Here is a 17246-nt window from a genome sequence, read left to right on the forward strand (position 1 = left end):
CTTATGACAAATATTGACGAAAGGTAAGAGAACTTAATATTCACTTAATAGTGATTTAACTTTCTGAATCGTGTGATTATTAATCTTAGAGGGAAAAAATATCATAGTCTGTCATCTTAAGTACACTTTCAAAAATTCTAATATGAATATACTTTCCAGAGAATAATAGCAATACTTGGAGAACCAAGAAATTGTTACATATTACTAATTCTTTTTTATAACCAATGTTAAAAATCGAAAATGCAGATAGGAAATCAGATTACAAAAATGCACACAATTATTCTTGACAAAGACTATTCATCTCTTGTTTACAGAACACCATTGTCATAGTAACTTATGTCCATGTCAGCAGTTACTATTTAAATAAAAAGTTTTGTGTTTGTGTAACAAATATAAAGGCATTCTATAAAAATACAAACTATAAATTGTCAGTTTAATTCACTTTTTTAAAAACCAGGATTGTTATGTACTGTGTCACTTTTATAATCTCAGAAATGAGATTTTTGTAATTTGCTTCTGGGAGATGGTTTGGTTGCCAAACTAAATACTATCTTGAGTGTCTAGGTTTTGACAGAAATTGTTTGCCCTCATCTTTCTGTGCCACTTTTTCCTCCTGTGGAGAATTACATAAAATTCTTGAGTGGTTTGATGCAAGAAAATATGTAGAAAGCAATAATACAGAACAGAAAAACAATTTGATGATATTGGTAAATTATTTTTCTTCACTTATCCGATAATTCTGAATTCAGGCTGTACACTTAACACTGCCAACCCCTGGAGAACAAAGAGATGTTGTCCCTGTGTTCCAGCTTAAAGTCTTGATTTAATAATAAAAATTAACATTATTGAATTTTGAAAAGTTATTTCAGATTCTAGGATCCAAAACATGAAGTGAACATTATCTAGTTAGTGTTTATGTGTTCTCATGTCTATATATTTCTAATTTATTCTTTATACGTCTTTATTTTTCATCTGGGTTAATGTGACAAGTGCAGTTGTTAATGAAAGATGTCAGTTAAACAGTTTGCAGATTTCAAATATAGCTATCGTTGTGATTAGATCAGCAGATATGGTAGCTTTGAGGAGCAGGAAAGATTTTTTAAGTTTAGAATAGTATAAACAGTGATGTAGCTGTGGAGCTGGCAATTGCAAGCAGTAAGATGTGCTGTACCTGACAATTCCAAGTAAATATAGACGCTCTGACATGTCTGAAGAAAGCTGTTGTCTAAAAAGTTATTTGTCAATCACTTACACAAGAAGTAGTTATTGAACTCCTATTTGCCAAGCCTTGCTGATCATTAACAGAAATACAAAAAACAAAAGAGTAGTGATAGTATTATAGTAACAGACAGTATCTATCCGTTTTAAGGAGCTGTAGTCTGGTTGGGGAAATGATGATTTGGAGACCTACAGCAATTAGCAAGCATTATACAATACCAGCTAGTGCTTGACTTACAACCACGGTCGGGACCGCGGACCGGTCGTAACACGATTTGGTCATAAGTTGAGTAGGCTATATGTACAGTTGAAATGGTGCATGTGGAGTTGGTAGTGCTGCCGGAAGCTGGTCCGCACTGTCGTAGGCCCAGCTGGGCAACGTTTGCGCTGCCAGACGCGGAGCACTCGTGGCCAGCGATTGCGGTCGTAAAGTCAAATGGTTGTAAGTTGCATAGGTGATAAGTCTATCAATACCTGTAATGTGAAGTCCTAATAATATAACAAAATGAAACTAAAAATACCAAAATTAGCTGGATGTGTGGCGGGCACCTGTAATCCCAGCCACTTGGGAGACTGAAGAAGGAGAATCGCTTGAACTTGGGAGGCAGAGGTTGCAGTGAGCCGAGATCACACCACTGCACTCCACCCCAGGTGACAGGAGTGAAACTCTGTCTAAAGAAAAAGAAAAGAAATTCTAACTATAATTTTATGGCACAGATAAAACATATAAGACCTTAAGATAAAAATTAAAATTCTCAATAAGCTGAAGGTAGGCTTGATCAAGGGTCCAAAATTTAGGTTTGAGTACAGAAAAGAAGACAAGTTCGTATTTGCCTTTATCTTGATTATGTGTGCATAGATACGTAAAGTTAAATTTTCTACAAGATTTGGATGGAAAAGGGATAATTTCTAGACAAGAGCCAAAATCATTCTAGGTCACTTTGGGAGAACATTATATAAACTGAAATCAAAACTGAGGGTTTTGAATGAGCAATTTTATTTACCATAACCATTTTTAGGTGGCATAATCATGGCTTCAGAGAGGAAAGTGCTTCCTACCTTTTTCTTACTTTATTCTATGGACAGTCCTTCAGTGAGCAGCATTTATGCATGGCCTGTTCTTTTGCATAGCAGTTTTGGCAGGCATACATGAACTTGAACTCTGTTTTGCTTTCTGACCTTCTATAGCTAATAAAATCCTAATCTTGCAGGTCCGGATCGTAGATGGTATCCCCTTCCTTACACTGTTCATATCTTACATACTCTGGACTTCAGGTGCAATGCCCATTTAGGGATCTTCGTCTGAGTTTTGGACCCCCATAGCTTCTCTCAAAACTCCACTTTTTATTGCAAGTCTCTTAAACTACATTTGTTTATTAAGTTGCTATATATTGTCCAGGTACCTGGTTTTATACACATTATAAAAGCTTTAAAATGATTTATAGGTAAATGATAAATATGTTTTTCATCATTTGATCAAAAGCTAAAAATTAGGCTTTTAGTCAACATATTTAACTACTAAGTGATTTCTATGGAAAAGTCAGATCTGATGTACATCACCTAAACACTAGCACTTCTTCTGAGAGAGGAACTTGAAATAAATTTGACTGCATATATTTGTTACTCTACTTTTTAAAAATTTGCCCCTGAATTCCTTTAATGCTTAGTCTTTTCTTTCCATCTTTTATCATACAGAAATGATGATTTTTATGCACACTGTGCAAAATGGCACAGGCCAAACTAGGCTGGGGCTTAGAGACCTGGAGAAAAACATGTGTTTATGTGTAGCACCTCAGGTGGTCCTTACTTTGCAGTCCAGAGCAAATGTACAGCTTTTCCTAGTTTTCTTTCTAGAAACTGCATTATATATACCCTATTTTTATAATAATGCTTCTATATTACTCCTCTTTAGTGACCAGCCTTTTTTGTAGACTTTCTGGTAGAATACTAATAAGAAAGGAAAACGATAACCAGTTTATTCATTAAAGTTCAGTTTTTTCCAAAGTGTCAAAATACACAAACTCTTTTTTTTTTTTTTTCCAGACAGTGTCTCACTCTGTCACCCAGTCTAGAGTGCAGTGGTGTGATCTTGGCTCACCGCAGCCTCTGCCTCCCAGGCTCAAGCAATTCTCCTGCCTCAACCTCCCAGCAAATAGCTGGGATTACAGGCGCGTATCACCACACCCGGCTAATTTTTGTATTTTTATTACTGATAGGATTTGACTGTGTTGGCTAGGTAGTCTCGAACTCCTGACCTCAAATGATCCACCCGCCTTAGCCTCCCAAAGTGCTAGGATTAAGGGCGTGAGCCACTGTGCCCAGCCAATACACAAACTCTTAAGAAAAAAAAATATTGATATCCAAAACATTTTAATAATTACATTGAAATTTTCTATTGCAGAAACTTTGTTTCCAAGTCTAAATTATCACTTTATCCTAACCCTTTCCTGCTCTGGGCCTGTGTTTTTTAATTCAGTACATCATTTTACAGTTTTTGCTTTTGGTAAAGTACAGGGAAAATTTTGAAGAAGAAAAGAAAATGAGAAATAATATCTAACCTTCTAAATTCTCTTTCCTAACTTAGAAGCAAATTTGAATATCTCTTGTATGGCTTTTCTCTTTATTTCCCCCCTTATCCCTTTTCTCACACTTCCCTTTATGTAAAACTCTTCAAAGCACACAAAATAGAGTTGATAGAGTCTATCCAGCCCTGATTTCTCTTGGCCAAGACATGTTAGGCTGTTCTGTCACTCAATAGGTAAGGAATAGCCCCCTGCCCACCTCCATGTTTGTTTGTTTGTGTTGCTGTAAAGGATTTGTTTGTTTGTGTTGCTGTAAAGGAATACCTGAGGCTGGGTGATTTATAAAGAAAAAAGGTTTACTTAGCTCATGATTCTGATGTCTGGAAAAGTTCAAGATTGGGCATCTGCATCTGTCAAGGGCCATAGGCTTTTTTTACTCATGGCAGAAGGCAAAGGGTAGCCAGCATTGCAGAGATCCCATGGTGAGAGAGGAAGCAAGAGAGAGACAGGAGGTGCCAAACTCTTTTTAACAACCAGTTCTCTCAGGAGCTAAAAGAGTAAGAACTCACTTAGCCACAGCCCCCAGGATTTATCTGTTAATGAGGGATCTGCCCCCATGACCCAGACACCTCCCATTAGGCCCCACCTCCAACATTGGTGATCAAATTTCAACATGAGATTTGGAGGGGGCAAATATCCAAACTATAGCACCCACAAACAATCTTTTATTATTATATTATAACCTAATAACATGTCATCCTAAGAGTTCTCAAAATCTGACTGGGTATGGTGACACTCCCGCCTGTAATCCCAACACTTTGGGAGGCTGAGGTGGGTGAATCACTTGAGGTTAGGAGTTCCAGACAGCCTGGCCAACGTGATGAAACCCTGTCTCTACTAAAAATACAAAAATTAGCCAGGCATGATGGTGGGCGCCCGTAATCCCAGCCTGGAGGCTGAGGCAAGAGAATCTCTTGAACCCCAGAGGTGGAGGTTGCATGAGCCAAGATTGCACCACTGCCTCCAGCCTTAGCAAGAGTGAGATTCTGTCTGAAAAAAAAATTCTCAAAATGTTTTGAAGGTAGTTGGGTTTTTTTTAGTGTTATGAAATGCTTCTACATTCAATCTGCTGTAATTTTTTTTTGGTTGAATTATGTGATGAAAATTCAGCCTCAAATAGATAATGTAGTTGAAAAGGGGAAGAGTATTTTAATATCCTTTTTAGCAATTGTGGATATTCTTTGATGATTCACCAAAACTTGGTAGTGTCTTAAATATTAGCTGCAGTATGGAATCTGAAATCATATCAATGAACTTTTTGCTACAGTAAAAGCTGTTGGTGTATCTTGTACTTTGAATGTGTCTTTTACTTATGTATGATTCTGTAACATCATGAATCAATCATTTGGAAAACATTGGATCACTAAGTTGTATAGATCTTCCAAATGTTGACCTATTATATAATATTTTCAAATCACATTTAACATCATCACTGATCTCATCAGAAAAATCTTTTAAGTATTGGGCATCTGTCAAGCTTACTGTGACAGGTACAGGTTTTCAAAATTTTAATTTTCACTTGAAAGCTCAAATTTTATCATTGGCAACAAATCTTGTCAGTTGCTTTCCTTAACATGACAGGCTAACTTCATTTGTTTTTGAGAAAATGTCTGAATAACCATAGCTTGCGTGTCAGTCATTCTTTCAAGCCAAAATGGCATTCCATTAGAAAAGTGACTAGTTTCCTTTCAACTCAAATAGTTGCACAAGTACTTTTCCCCAAGACAGTGATTGTACTTTAGTATGCAGCAGAAGTCCTTTTGTGTATACTTCCCTTTTTGTCACACAAAATGATGAGGTCAAGTTTCACTAAAATTTATCATTTTTACTGCCTTATTAAGGACATTCTTAGGTGAAACTGGCTTTTTTTTTTTTGGCTGTTGTTTTTGTTTTGTTTTTACTGAGTGTGTGGCATTGAAGAGTACGGTGACAACACTTCGATATGGCCTTCGTCATACTTAGACACCAGCAGTTTTACTCACCATTGTTTTTGCATTATCAGTCTAAATGCCAACACAGTAAAAAATCCAAATATTAATAATATATTAATTGTGACAATGGTTGATTTCAATTATGTCAGGGTCTAGGATTTCATTTTATTCTACTTACAAGCTAATAAGTTAGCTAGTTACTGTTTCATGGGTACTGGAGGAAAACAGAAAACTGAATCAGAGAAAAAGGACTTTATTATTCACAGTAAAGCAAGTAGCAAGAACATCATATTTTCATTGGTCCCGCCTCGGAGGTAACACATATAGACACAGATGATGCAATGGTTACATTGAAGGAGAGGCATATTGAGCTTGGAGAGCCCACCATGTTATAGCAAGCATTAGGCATGCCTGCTCTTTGTCCAAGAGGGAGACATTGCCTAGTCTTTCAGGTTTGATCTTTGCAAACACAAGCCTGAGAAAAGCCCGAGGTAATGAATAGTAAGATTCTTGTATTCTTTACATGAACAGCAAAAAATGTGCCAGGATGCTCAGGGGCCATGGCAGATTACCTCTCCCAACAGTGGATCCCTTGAAAGCCTCTTGGGACCCTCAAGGATCCTGGACCATATTTTGAGAAACACTGATTTAACCAGATTATAATTTCCTGATAGAAAAAATCGTATTGCCTTTTTCTCAGCAAGTTACTTTTCATCCTACTGAAAAAATGTCATGTTCTAAGAATACTCTAGCATCTCCTCAGGAACCTTTATTTGTGCATGAAGGTCCTAGTGCTTCCTCATCAGTTTTCACATACATTGGATAATCAGTTGTTTCACAGCTTCATACTTTAAATCATGATGCTTGTAATCTATATTAAGTCTAGAGCAGACTCTGAACTTTGACTCTAATTTGTTAAAAGATAATTTGATAACAAATATCTTCCTGATGCATTTTCTAGTATGTTCCATGAAACACTAGGACTGTGAAGTGCTGCATACTGGTAATTTTTTAAAGCACAAGACTGTATTTAGGATCTGAAATCAGTAGTAGGAAAACCACTTAGCTTTGTTTAAGTACAGGATCTTCAGCTAACATTCTTCCTAGTGTTGTATTTTAACATCCTCTAACTGGATTTGTAGTTTCCTCTAAGATACTGCTAGATTTTGAGGGTAGAGAAGGGGGAAGAGTCACCTAATTTTTCATTTGCACCTGTACAGTCTCTGAGCTTCTCTCTTGCTTGATTAAAGCAGTGTCTTGCTATGTTATGAAAGCTGATTTGTTCCCTGAAAGATTTTTTTCTTTGCCAGTTAGTCACCTTTCTATATATTTATGCTCTAAGCTATATATCTTAGAATCCTAATAAAACTATGGTATAGCAGTTTCCACACATTCTGCATTGTCATTAACCTGTGTTTTTTTCCCTCCCTCCCTGATAAGTCCCTTTTGGAAACAATTGTAAGACGAGTATCTTTTGCTGTCTCTCTTCTATTATGTTTATCAATAGTAGTGTGATTTTTGCATTTAAGCTTAGTTTCCTCTAAGTAATTCCATATTTGATGGATTTACTCATTGTTATTTATACTCCTGATTTCTCTTGACTACTTAACATTAAAGACAGTATATTTTCTTCTACATCTTATCTTAATAATACTATAGGGAGCACTGACTTGTCTGTATTCTCTAGAAGTTGCACCTGGATCATATGTCTGCTAGATGGCCAAATGGCCACAGTGAATCGCCTTGCTTTCTTTCTTGCTGCTGCTAATTGAACATTCTCTCCTGTCTTTTCTTTTTTACCTATGCTGCAGCCTGAGACTTCTCATTCCTGTCCTCAGCTCTTGCTTCTTATCTTATCCTGAGCCCTGAGCACAAAGTGATAACTTTTTGATAAAGCTGAATCTGGGCCGGGCGCGGTGGCTCACGCCTGTAATCCCAGCACTTTGGGAGGCCGAGGCGGGTGGATCACAAGGTCAAGAGATCGAGATCATCCTGGTCAACATGGTGAAACCCCATCTCTACTAAAAATACAAAAAATTAGCTGGGCATGGTGGTGCGTGCCTGTAATCCCAGCTACTCGGGAGGCTGAGGCAGGAGAATTGCCTGAACCCAGGAGGCGGAGGTTGCGGTGAGCCGAGATCGCGCCATTGCACTCCAGCCTGGGTAACAAAAGCGAAACTCTGTCTCAAAAATAAAATAAAATAAAATAAAATAAAAATAAAAAATAAAAAAAATTTAAAAAGCTGAATCTGAAACTCTTCTTCCTACTATTTCTTTTTGATAAACGTTCATTCCACTTTGACCTGAAGAAGATACCAGGTCTTGGTAGTTTGCTTATTTTTTACTAAGTTATTTCTTGGCCAAAAAAAAAAAAGAAAAAAAAGTTGCTGAGGCCCCCAGATTTCTTTTGAATTTTACAACTCAGCTAACGTCTAACCTCAGTGTCTTTAGGGTTCCTCCTGCCCTAAGATTTTTTGATGCTCACAGAAAAGAAGACAAGTTCTTATTTGCCTTTATCTTGGTTATGTGTGCATAGATACGTAAAGTTAAATTTTCTGCAAGATTTTGATGGAAAAAGAATAATTTCTAAATAAGAGCCAGAATTATTATAGGTCTCTTGGGAGAACATTATGTAAACTGAAATCAAAACTGAGGGTTTTGAATGAGCAATTTTACTTACCATAACCATTTTTAGGTGACATAATCATGGCTTCAGAGGAGAAAGCGCGTCCTACCTTTTTCTTACTTTATTCTATAGACAGAATGCTGCTGTTAAAGATTTGTATACAGGTTTCTGTGTGAACATAATTTTTGAAGTGCCTGGGAGTGCATTTATTGGGGTCATATAGTACTTACATGTTTGGAGTTTTTGTTTGTTTAAGAAACGGACTGTTTTCTAGAGTGGAGAAGGGTATTGGTAGTTTTGTTTTTACAGGCAATGAACTTGATTAGCTCAGGCTATCTATCACTTCTATGGAGAGAGGTAGCTCTAAACTCATTTCAGTCCTCTGAGCTTTAGCTGCAAAGCTTTTAGTTTTGCCTAACTTGGGGACTGCCAGCGATTTGGGCTGAGTTTAAACTTAGAATTTTGAGGTTCTCAAATTCTCTAGAGCTCCTTTTCTTCACTCTCTGATGACCATGGTTATGATCTCATTCTCCTTCCTGGTTCTTCCAGCCAGAATGTTAGTGGGCTTTTTTACTGAAATTTCAGCCACTTCTGTGCCTCTGCTGCAATATGGGCACCGTCAGGATTCCTACACATTTTTTACTCTCCTCCAATATAGGCAAAGTTCATTCTCCAGTGTTTTCAGGTAGTTGTTGTTTTTTTGTTTGTTTTGTTTTTTTGTATGCTGTCCAAAGTTTATACCTGTTATTTGCAGAAGAATGATTTGTTAGGTGCTTACTCCTCCACAATTGGTTCTGAGCTCCTAAAGTCTACTTTTTTGTCTTTTTTTTTTTTTTTTTTTTGGCTGAGTATAGTCAGGATATCATCCAAAATCACCCAACATATAAAGAACCCAGAAAATGTGACCCAGTTACAAGAGAACAGACACCAACCCTAAGATAATTCAGATACTGATATTATCACACAAGGACTTTAACAGCTACTGTAACTATACCCAGTCTTTTATTAAAAGATAGCTGGGGAGGCAGGACAGGAGTTAAGCTTTTGAGAGAGGATAGAATTAACAGTAGGGTGCTCCACCCATTGTCATGCTTTGTCAAATGCTTAACTTCTATGCCAAGTTTGAGAAATACTATGAAATTTTATCAAAGAAAATAGTGCCAAATTGCCTATGTTAACAAGTGACTGGTTTGGCAAAACTTAAGTAAATCTATCTTATTTTTGGATGTATATTTCTATTTGTATGATACATCCTTGAGAACAGAGTGAAAAAAAGGCTATACTAAAGGTTTCTCCTCCCACCCTGGGCAATATTTAAGCATCAAAATGTGGCCTGTAACTGCTTCTCAGTGAGAAATGTATTTATTATTGTATGACGGGAAGATTTTAGAATCTTAAAATTAGTTTGCCTTGGTGCAATATGTAAATGTAACTATTCTTTATCCCCATCCCTATGCTGGATAACTGTATCACTTAGCTGTTTCAGCAGCCAAGCATTATTGCTAAGTAGTTAAAGCTACTGGGGCAGAAAGGCTTGTGTTCCAATCACAGCTACTCCACCTGCCAAACTATACACAAATTATTTGATCTCTTCAAAGCAGATTTTAAACTCATAATTAAGTACATAATTCAGAAGATTTTGTGGCTTGCACCTGTAGTGCAAGAAGATTTTGTGCCACTGCACCTGTAGTCCCAGCTACTTCAGAGGCTGCAGCGGGAAGACTGCTTGAGTCCAGAAATTTGACTCCAGCCTGCTCAACATTGCAAGACCTCCATCTCAAAACAGGCAGATTTTGTGATTTAAGTTAAATACGTAATACATGTAAATTGCTTAAATAATAGCTATTTTCAAGAAGATAGCTTCTGTTCGTCATGGTGTAGTAGTACACCAAATTTGTGGTTAAAGGATTTTTCCAAATCAGTTTTTCTGTTTTGAGACGAGTTCTTGCTGTGTTGTCCAGGCTGGTCTCAAACTCCTCCCCCTCAGCCTTTCTAGTAGCTGTGATTACAGGAACATACCACCATGCGCAGCACAGATTAGTTCATTTTAAATATAGTGTTTGTGGAAAGAGTGAAAGGAGTATGAGAAATCTTAATTATATTGGTCACTCAAGTCATGCAATTTCCATTTTTCATAAAAAAGCATCTCCACAATTAAATATTTTTTCCCTTTAAGAAAATAAATTCAGAAAGATATATGTAAAATGTACCTAATACAAAGTGAAAGACTTAAAAGACAGACAGTAGGAAAGTATTCATCTCATTCTACAAATTAACTTCAATAGAATTGAAATTACAGTAATTGTGGCAGTACTGGTAAAGGATTTTACCTTTTCTAAAACAATACGTTTTATTGTTGCATTGAATCAGTAGAGATTGTGGGGATGTGTTATGTTAAACCAGAACCCGATAAAGAACTTGGAAGTAATTAGGGTGTTTAATTTTATTTTTATATTGTTTATTTTCTTGCCACTTCCTTCAGAACTCTGGGATGGATCCCATTTTGCCCTGGAGTTGTTCCCGCACTGGCAGTGGGTTTGCCTAGCACACTGTATCACACAGAACAGACAAGGCTCCTAGGATTTGTGTTTCTCTTGCTTTGCTAGAATTTCAGGAATGTTAATGAGGGTGAGAGAATCAGATTTTATATGGCTATAAGTTCTTTTAGATTAAATACAATTTCTTATAATTTTTTTTTACCTTTTGTCCTCAAATTTTATTTTACTATGCTTTTATGTTCATTCTTATCAAGTATTTTTTTGTAATTTTTTTCTTCTCCTATTTATCTTTTTCTGTCTCAGCCCTTTTTTCACCTTCTCCCTAATTCAGCTGTATCCAGTGCTTGACTTCACCATAACATCTTTTGTCTCAGTATATGTAGACTAGTAAGGAAATATTCAACCTCAGTTTCTCCTTGAACATTTCATTCTTATATCTCAAAAATCTAAGTGACTAATGAATCTTTATTTTCCATTTTTTTCCTACTTTTCTTTTTTCTGTAGTCAATTTTATCAAGCTAACATGTATACCTATTCTATAGTTTATATTCCCTCTACTAATCCATCCCATCCCGCCTTGGCTTATTTCTTGGTTTACATTGATCCAAGTAAGAATTCTCGTTTCTGTTTTAAAAGCATAATTCTATTTAGCCTCATCCAGAAACGAAATAAAACATTGACTATACTCATTTGCCTGAGCTAGCTAAAAATAAATATTCCTTTGCATGCAACGATCCTAACTAAAGTTTAAAGAGATTCTTTGATATGAACACTGGAGTAAAGTGAAATATGTATCATTGAATATTTACCTTCTTTACTTAATAGCAGCCTTTTAAAGTTTAGGTTTCTTACATACATATGAGAGAATATACATCTTATTAATGAATTTAGTGAGAATTAAATTTAACAATTCCATAACTCAGCCGGGCACAGTGGCTCACACCTATAATCCCAGCACTTTCGGAGGCTGTGGCGGGCAGATCACCTGAGTTGAGAAATTCAAAGCCAGCCTGGCCAACATAGCAAAACCCCATCTCTACTAAAAATACAAAAATTAGCTGGGTTTGGTGGTGGGCACCTGCAGTCTCAGCTACTTGGGAGGCTGAGGCAGGAGAATCACTTGAACCCAGGAAGTGGAGGTGGCAGTGAGCCAAGATTGCACCACTGTACTCCAGCAAGAGCAAGACTCCATCTCAAAAAAAGAAAAAAAGGCCAGGCGCGGTGGCTCAAGCCTGTAATCCCAGTACTTCAGGAGGCCGAGGCGGGTGGATCACGAGGTCAAGAGATCAAGACCATCCTGGCCAACACAGTGAAACCCCGTCTCCACTAAAATACAAAAATTAGCTGGGCGTGGTGGTGCAGGCCTGTAGTCCCAGCTACTAGGGAGGCTGAGGCAGGAGAATTGCTTGAACCCGGCAGGCAGAGGTTGCAGTGAGTGGAAATCGCACCACTGCACTCCAACCTGGCCCCTGGCGACAGAGTGAGACTCTGTCTCAAAAAAAAAAAAAAAAATTCATAACTCTATTTTACTGACTTTGCTTAAAATTTTTAAGAAAAAATATGGTTTTGAATTACAATTTTTATTTCTTTTCTATATCTTTCAATTTTTTATAAAAGGAATAAAATAGTTTCACTTTTAGTATTAACTATAACAAAAGCAGGTGTTAAGGAAAATGTACATTTCTTTCTTTGAGAGGTTGATATCTACCATATTCTAGAATACGAAATGAAACAAAAACATTTTGCATTATTTTTGCATCAAGAATAAAGCCTGGTTTGGGCTAATTAAATATTAACCACTTTTTTTTCTCCTTCTTAAATATCATTGCATATTCAACTGTCCCTTTAACATGTATTTTTGATATAATACCCATCTATGAGAAACTTAAATTGACTTACACTAAATCAAAATTCTCCCAATTCACATAAGAAATTTAAGGAAACATTTTACATCTTCCAACTGTTTCAGATGTGTTTATATTAATGGATTTAGTTGAATGACTTACCCAGCGACATACTGGAAGTGTATATGAAAAGTATGATGTGTAAAACTCTTATTTCAGCATTCATTCCACAAGTTCAGCATTTCCAAACTAGTACTTGGAACAGTTTATGATGTTAAGTATTTTAAGTTTTAGTATCTCAAAATAAATTCATTTTTTGAATGATTTAATGCTTAAAATCTCCTAAAATGTAATGTTCAAAATTCCCTTGCTTTCTTATTTGAAGTTACAACTTCATCTTCCTGCAGTACAGGGCCCAGTTGGATTATATTTGAGAATAGAAAGAAAAATACAAGTTATCCTTATTCCCTGAGATGCTCAACAAACTGATTAATCTTTAATAGTTAAGAATGCACTGAAAAGAAAGTCTGAGTTTCTGGAAAAGTGTTGAAGTTGCCATTTACTACATTAATCCTAAATCCTTTAAAAAAGTAATGATTGTCTTCAGAAAATTGTATCAGACTGCTATAATGGAAAATAGCATTAACATGTAATGCCCCATTCTAACTAAACCCAACTTCAGAAAACTGTTTACCTTTGTTTTTTTCCCAAAATAACATGTTAAGAGGTTCCTTTCTGAAAATTTTTCTTAGGTACTGGGAACTCAGAATTTTCGTTTGAAATATATTAACATCTTTATTTGGCATGAACGATAGAAGTTGCAGTGTATTGCATAGTACAACCACTAATACTCTTTTCAATAACAATAAAAACAAAAATAATAGTAAACAGAGCTGTGTTTCTAACCCCAAAGAAGTTGAAGACCTTAGTTTAGATACTTCATAGGAATTCCTTATGGAGTCCTCCTTTACCTCCTGCCAATACACCCAAGGAATCTTTTCTTGATAAATTCACTCACACTAGCTATCAAATCTAAACATGACAGAAGTAAGTTAGCATCAATTATTTACCCAAATGAGACAAAGGTTTGTCATTTTTTTTCCTGTTTTTCCTTCAGCCCTCCCCATCCCATTAGTGTTTAATATTTCTTTAATCTCAGAAACAATCATTCCTAGTTTATGTCAAAGTCAGGACTTTGGAATTTGGAACATTATCTTTACCACTTTCTGTAACTATCTCATTTTAGGCTAAAACTACAAAGCATTACTCTTTTTTTTTTTTGAGACAGAGTCTTGCTCTGTCACCCAGGCTGGAGTACACTGGTACAATCTTGGCCCACTATAAGTAGGTCATTCCATTTAATATAATCACTTATTTTGTTATGATTTGTTTGACATATTAAATTGTCAAATATAAGTATTCTCTTAATATGCCTCTTCTCTGATTTTATGATACAGACTCAATGATAAAATCTTTTCAAGTTTGTTTTCATATTTGTAGTGTTCTGACTGGCTGGCTAGCTGTAAAATGTAGCCTTCCTAGTCCACACTAAAATCCATTGAGTGTTCTAATTGCACAAAACACCATAGAAAAACCTTGTCTATCACCTTTTTTTTTTTTTTTTTTTTTTTAATACAGAGTCTCACTCTGTCACCCAGGTTGGAGTGCAATGGCGTGATCTCGGCTTACTGCAACCTCCGCCTCCTAGGTTCAAACGATTCTCCTGCCTCAGCCTCCTGAGTAGCTAGGATTACAGGCACGTGCCAACGCGTCCAGCTAATTTTTGTATTTTTAGTAGATACGGGGTTTCAACATTTTGGCCAGGCTGGTCTCGAACTCCTGACCTTGTGATCCACCCACCTTGGCCTCCCAAAGTGCTGGGATTACAGGCGTGAGCCACCACGCCCGGCTGTCTATCGCTTTTAAAAACAAACTGTGAATGTGAAAATATCTCTGATGTGACTGCTTTATAAAGCTCAATAAAGCAGTTTTGATCCAGAGGAATGTATGACCTGAATATTTGTTAGACTCATGATATGTAGCAACAAAATCATCTTTATTTTACTTCAATCTGACAATATAATGTCTAAAATCACAAATTGTTTAGATTGGCAAGATTTTATTTTACTAATTCTGAGATACTATAAAAATAATCCTTTCTATATATTTTTAAAGTATTTATTTAGAAAAAACTGGGAAATAAATTGGAGAAGATACTAATTTTAAGAAAAACAAACTAAAATCAAGTCTTTTGTCTTCGGGAACAAATAAGACTGAATAAATTGGAAGAAATCTTTTGAAAAGCAAGAGAGACAAGCGATAAGACATAGTGAAGTAAAATTTACAATAGCTACAATGACTTTAATGAATAAAATCTAAATGTCACTAAAGATAGATATCCACGGATTTAGATTTGAAATTTAAGAACTACACAATTTTGGATGAATTATAACTTATGATTCTATATTAGGATTCTTCAGATATCTGGATTTGTCAGTTTATAAGCTTTAGAAAGTATACAACACTTTCTAGGTATGATGTAAAAATGTTTAAATATCCAAATTATAGAATACGTTATTACAACATGTTCTTTAATGCTGATTTTTAAGTCAGAATAAATGTAATACCGGTGTGAGCCACAGGGTGGGAGTGAAAGGCAAGAACTTGTGTTGAAGCAGCTTAAATACATAATTGCACCGTCTTTATAAACCTTTTAAATGCTTGTTGAATTATAAGGAGCTATAGCTTGGTTTTCTTTCTTCCTCTAAGCAGCTGCATTCTTCAGCAAAGAATCTATAACAAAAGACAAACACATTGATTTAAATATATAGGCCATTTTTATTGAATATGAAAAGAAGTAAACATATAGATTTATTTTTTTTCTTTCCTAAGTTTCTGGGCATATGAGGTGCATGGTGAACAGGGCAGCAATTTTGATCAATAGTTGAATTTGAGAAATTTCTTGAATTACCAGTACTGGAAGTAGTAATCGAAGTTACCAGAAATATTTCATCTCTTCACACTTTCCTGCTTCGTTTTCCTTTTTCCTTGATTTTTCTTATTTAAAGAAAAAAATCAATTGTATATTACATATAGATCTATAAGCTGCCTCAAGTTATTTTTCAGTAGGGAAGGTAAATAAATTTTCCTTTGTGTTTTCTCTTTACTCGATCTCATTTGAATTTGGAAGCAATTTAAAGTAGTAATAGTAATCATTTTGTATCTTTAAGGTAAGAAGACAAGAGGTTTCTTCTCCTAGAAAAGAAACTTCAGCAAGGAGTCTTGGTAGTCCTTTGCTCCATGAAAGGTAATTCTACATCCTTCTTCGCCAACTCTTAAAAATTATCAATACTGAAATATATTTTATATTTATATATTTTTAAGCTTTAACAATTACAAGAAAATAGCAGCCTTTTAGAATGAGTGGAAGTGACCAACCCCAGAGCACTTCATGTTAAAAATGACCTAAATAAGTCATACAGTTAATAGCAGAGCTGATCTAAAACTTGGATTCTCTAAAGCTCTACTATTTAAATAGGCAAATATTAAGGCCATATTTCTTTATATGTATGAATCCTAATGTGAACTTTACCAAAATGAGGAATATTTAATATTCTATTTATTTGTAGAGAACAAAAGTCAGTGCATTGAAATTTCTAATGTAGAATAAGACATCCAGCATTCGCATATATATGAATAAGTAGATAACGCTAGACTATACTACATGTATGTACTAGAACTTTTAATTTATCACTTAATTTGTGCCTGGCTTTCTACAAACACAAGCTGGTTTTGGGGACATTGTCTAAGAATTTAAAATAATTTTTTTAACTTTTAAATAATTATTTTATGGCACATAAAATGGTACTACATAAGTTTAATTATTTAAAAACTTGGAAGTTATAGCCTTACATTTTAAAATGTTGATTTTTTTTTTAGGGGTAATATAGAGAAGACTTTCTGGGATCTGAAAGAAGAATTTCATAGAATATGCATGCTAGCAAAAGCACAGAAAGACCACTTAAGCAAACTTAATATACCAGACACTGCAACTGGTAAGATTTAATTTAATCTACAGTAATGTTGATTTTATTGATTGAAATTGATTTCTTTTTGAATGTGAAAATATTTTTGAATGCCTAGTAAGTGTGTGGCATCTGTAAGTTACCCCTCATCCATATATATTTAAATGTGTACATGCTATGTAAGTTCTGTAATGTATTACATATGTAATTGTTGGTTTTTTTCTCTTTTTTATATATGGTACTATGAAGATTGAATTGAAAGACATAATTACTAATTATCTTAATAAGAAATCCCATCTTTAAAAAATATGAATAAATATAGAATATATCCCTGGAAGTTTTCAGTTGTTGTTTGGGGGTCTTATTAAACATTAACTCTTATGTTAATAAGTTACTTGAAGCCACACTACCATATTATATGAGCTAAGTAAAACTATAACATCGGGTTTGCTTGTAACTTCTGCCTGAAAGTTCATTACATATACATGGATAGATGGGGTTTTGTTTTTTTGGGTTTTTTTT

The 17246-nt window shown here is 35.3% G+C and overlaps 1 protein-coding gene and 1 long non-coding RNA gene across 9 annotated transcripts in view; one reads left to right on the forward strand and one right to left on the reverse strand.

Annotated features, from left to right (window-relative positions):
* TANK (TRAF family member associated NFKB activator) overlaps positions 1-17246 on the forward strand; it is a 95810-nt gene that overhangs the window by 67301 nt on the left and 11263 nt on the right. For all 8 annotated transcript variants that reach the window (XM_017547834.1, XM_037745569.1, XM_037745581.1 and 5 more), the window contains exons 5-6: positions 15930-16006; positions 16639-16754. In XM_017547834.1, the coding sequence (XP_017403323.1) occupies positions 15930-16006; positions 16639-16754 (193 nt within the window). The remainder of the gene's footprint in view (positions 1-15929; positions 16007-16638; positions 16755-17246) is intronic.
* The window catches only part of LOC108317412, a 34327-nt gene continuing 31887 nt past the window's right edge, over positions 14807-17246 (reverse strand). Inside the window, exon 4 of the long non-coding RNA XR_001830736.2 lies at positions 14807-15492. This is a non-coding gene — a long non-coding RNA (uncharacterized LOC108317412). The remainder of the gene's footprint in view (positions 15493-17246) is intronic.

Source organism: Cebus imitator, unplaced genomic scaffold (assembly GCF_001604975.1).
Source record: "Cebus imitator isolate Cc_AM_T3 unplaced genomic scaffold, Cebus_imitator-1.0 Scaffold10, whole genome shotgun sequence".
Classification (NCBI taxonomy): Eukaryota; Metazoa; Chordata; class Mammalia; order Primates; family Cebidae; genus Cebus; species Cebus imitator.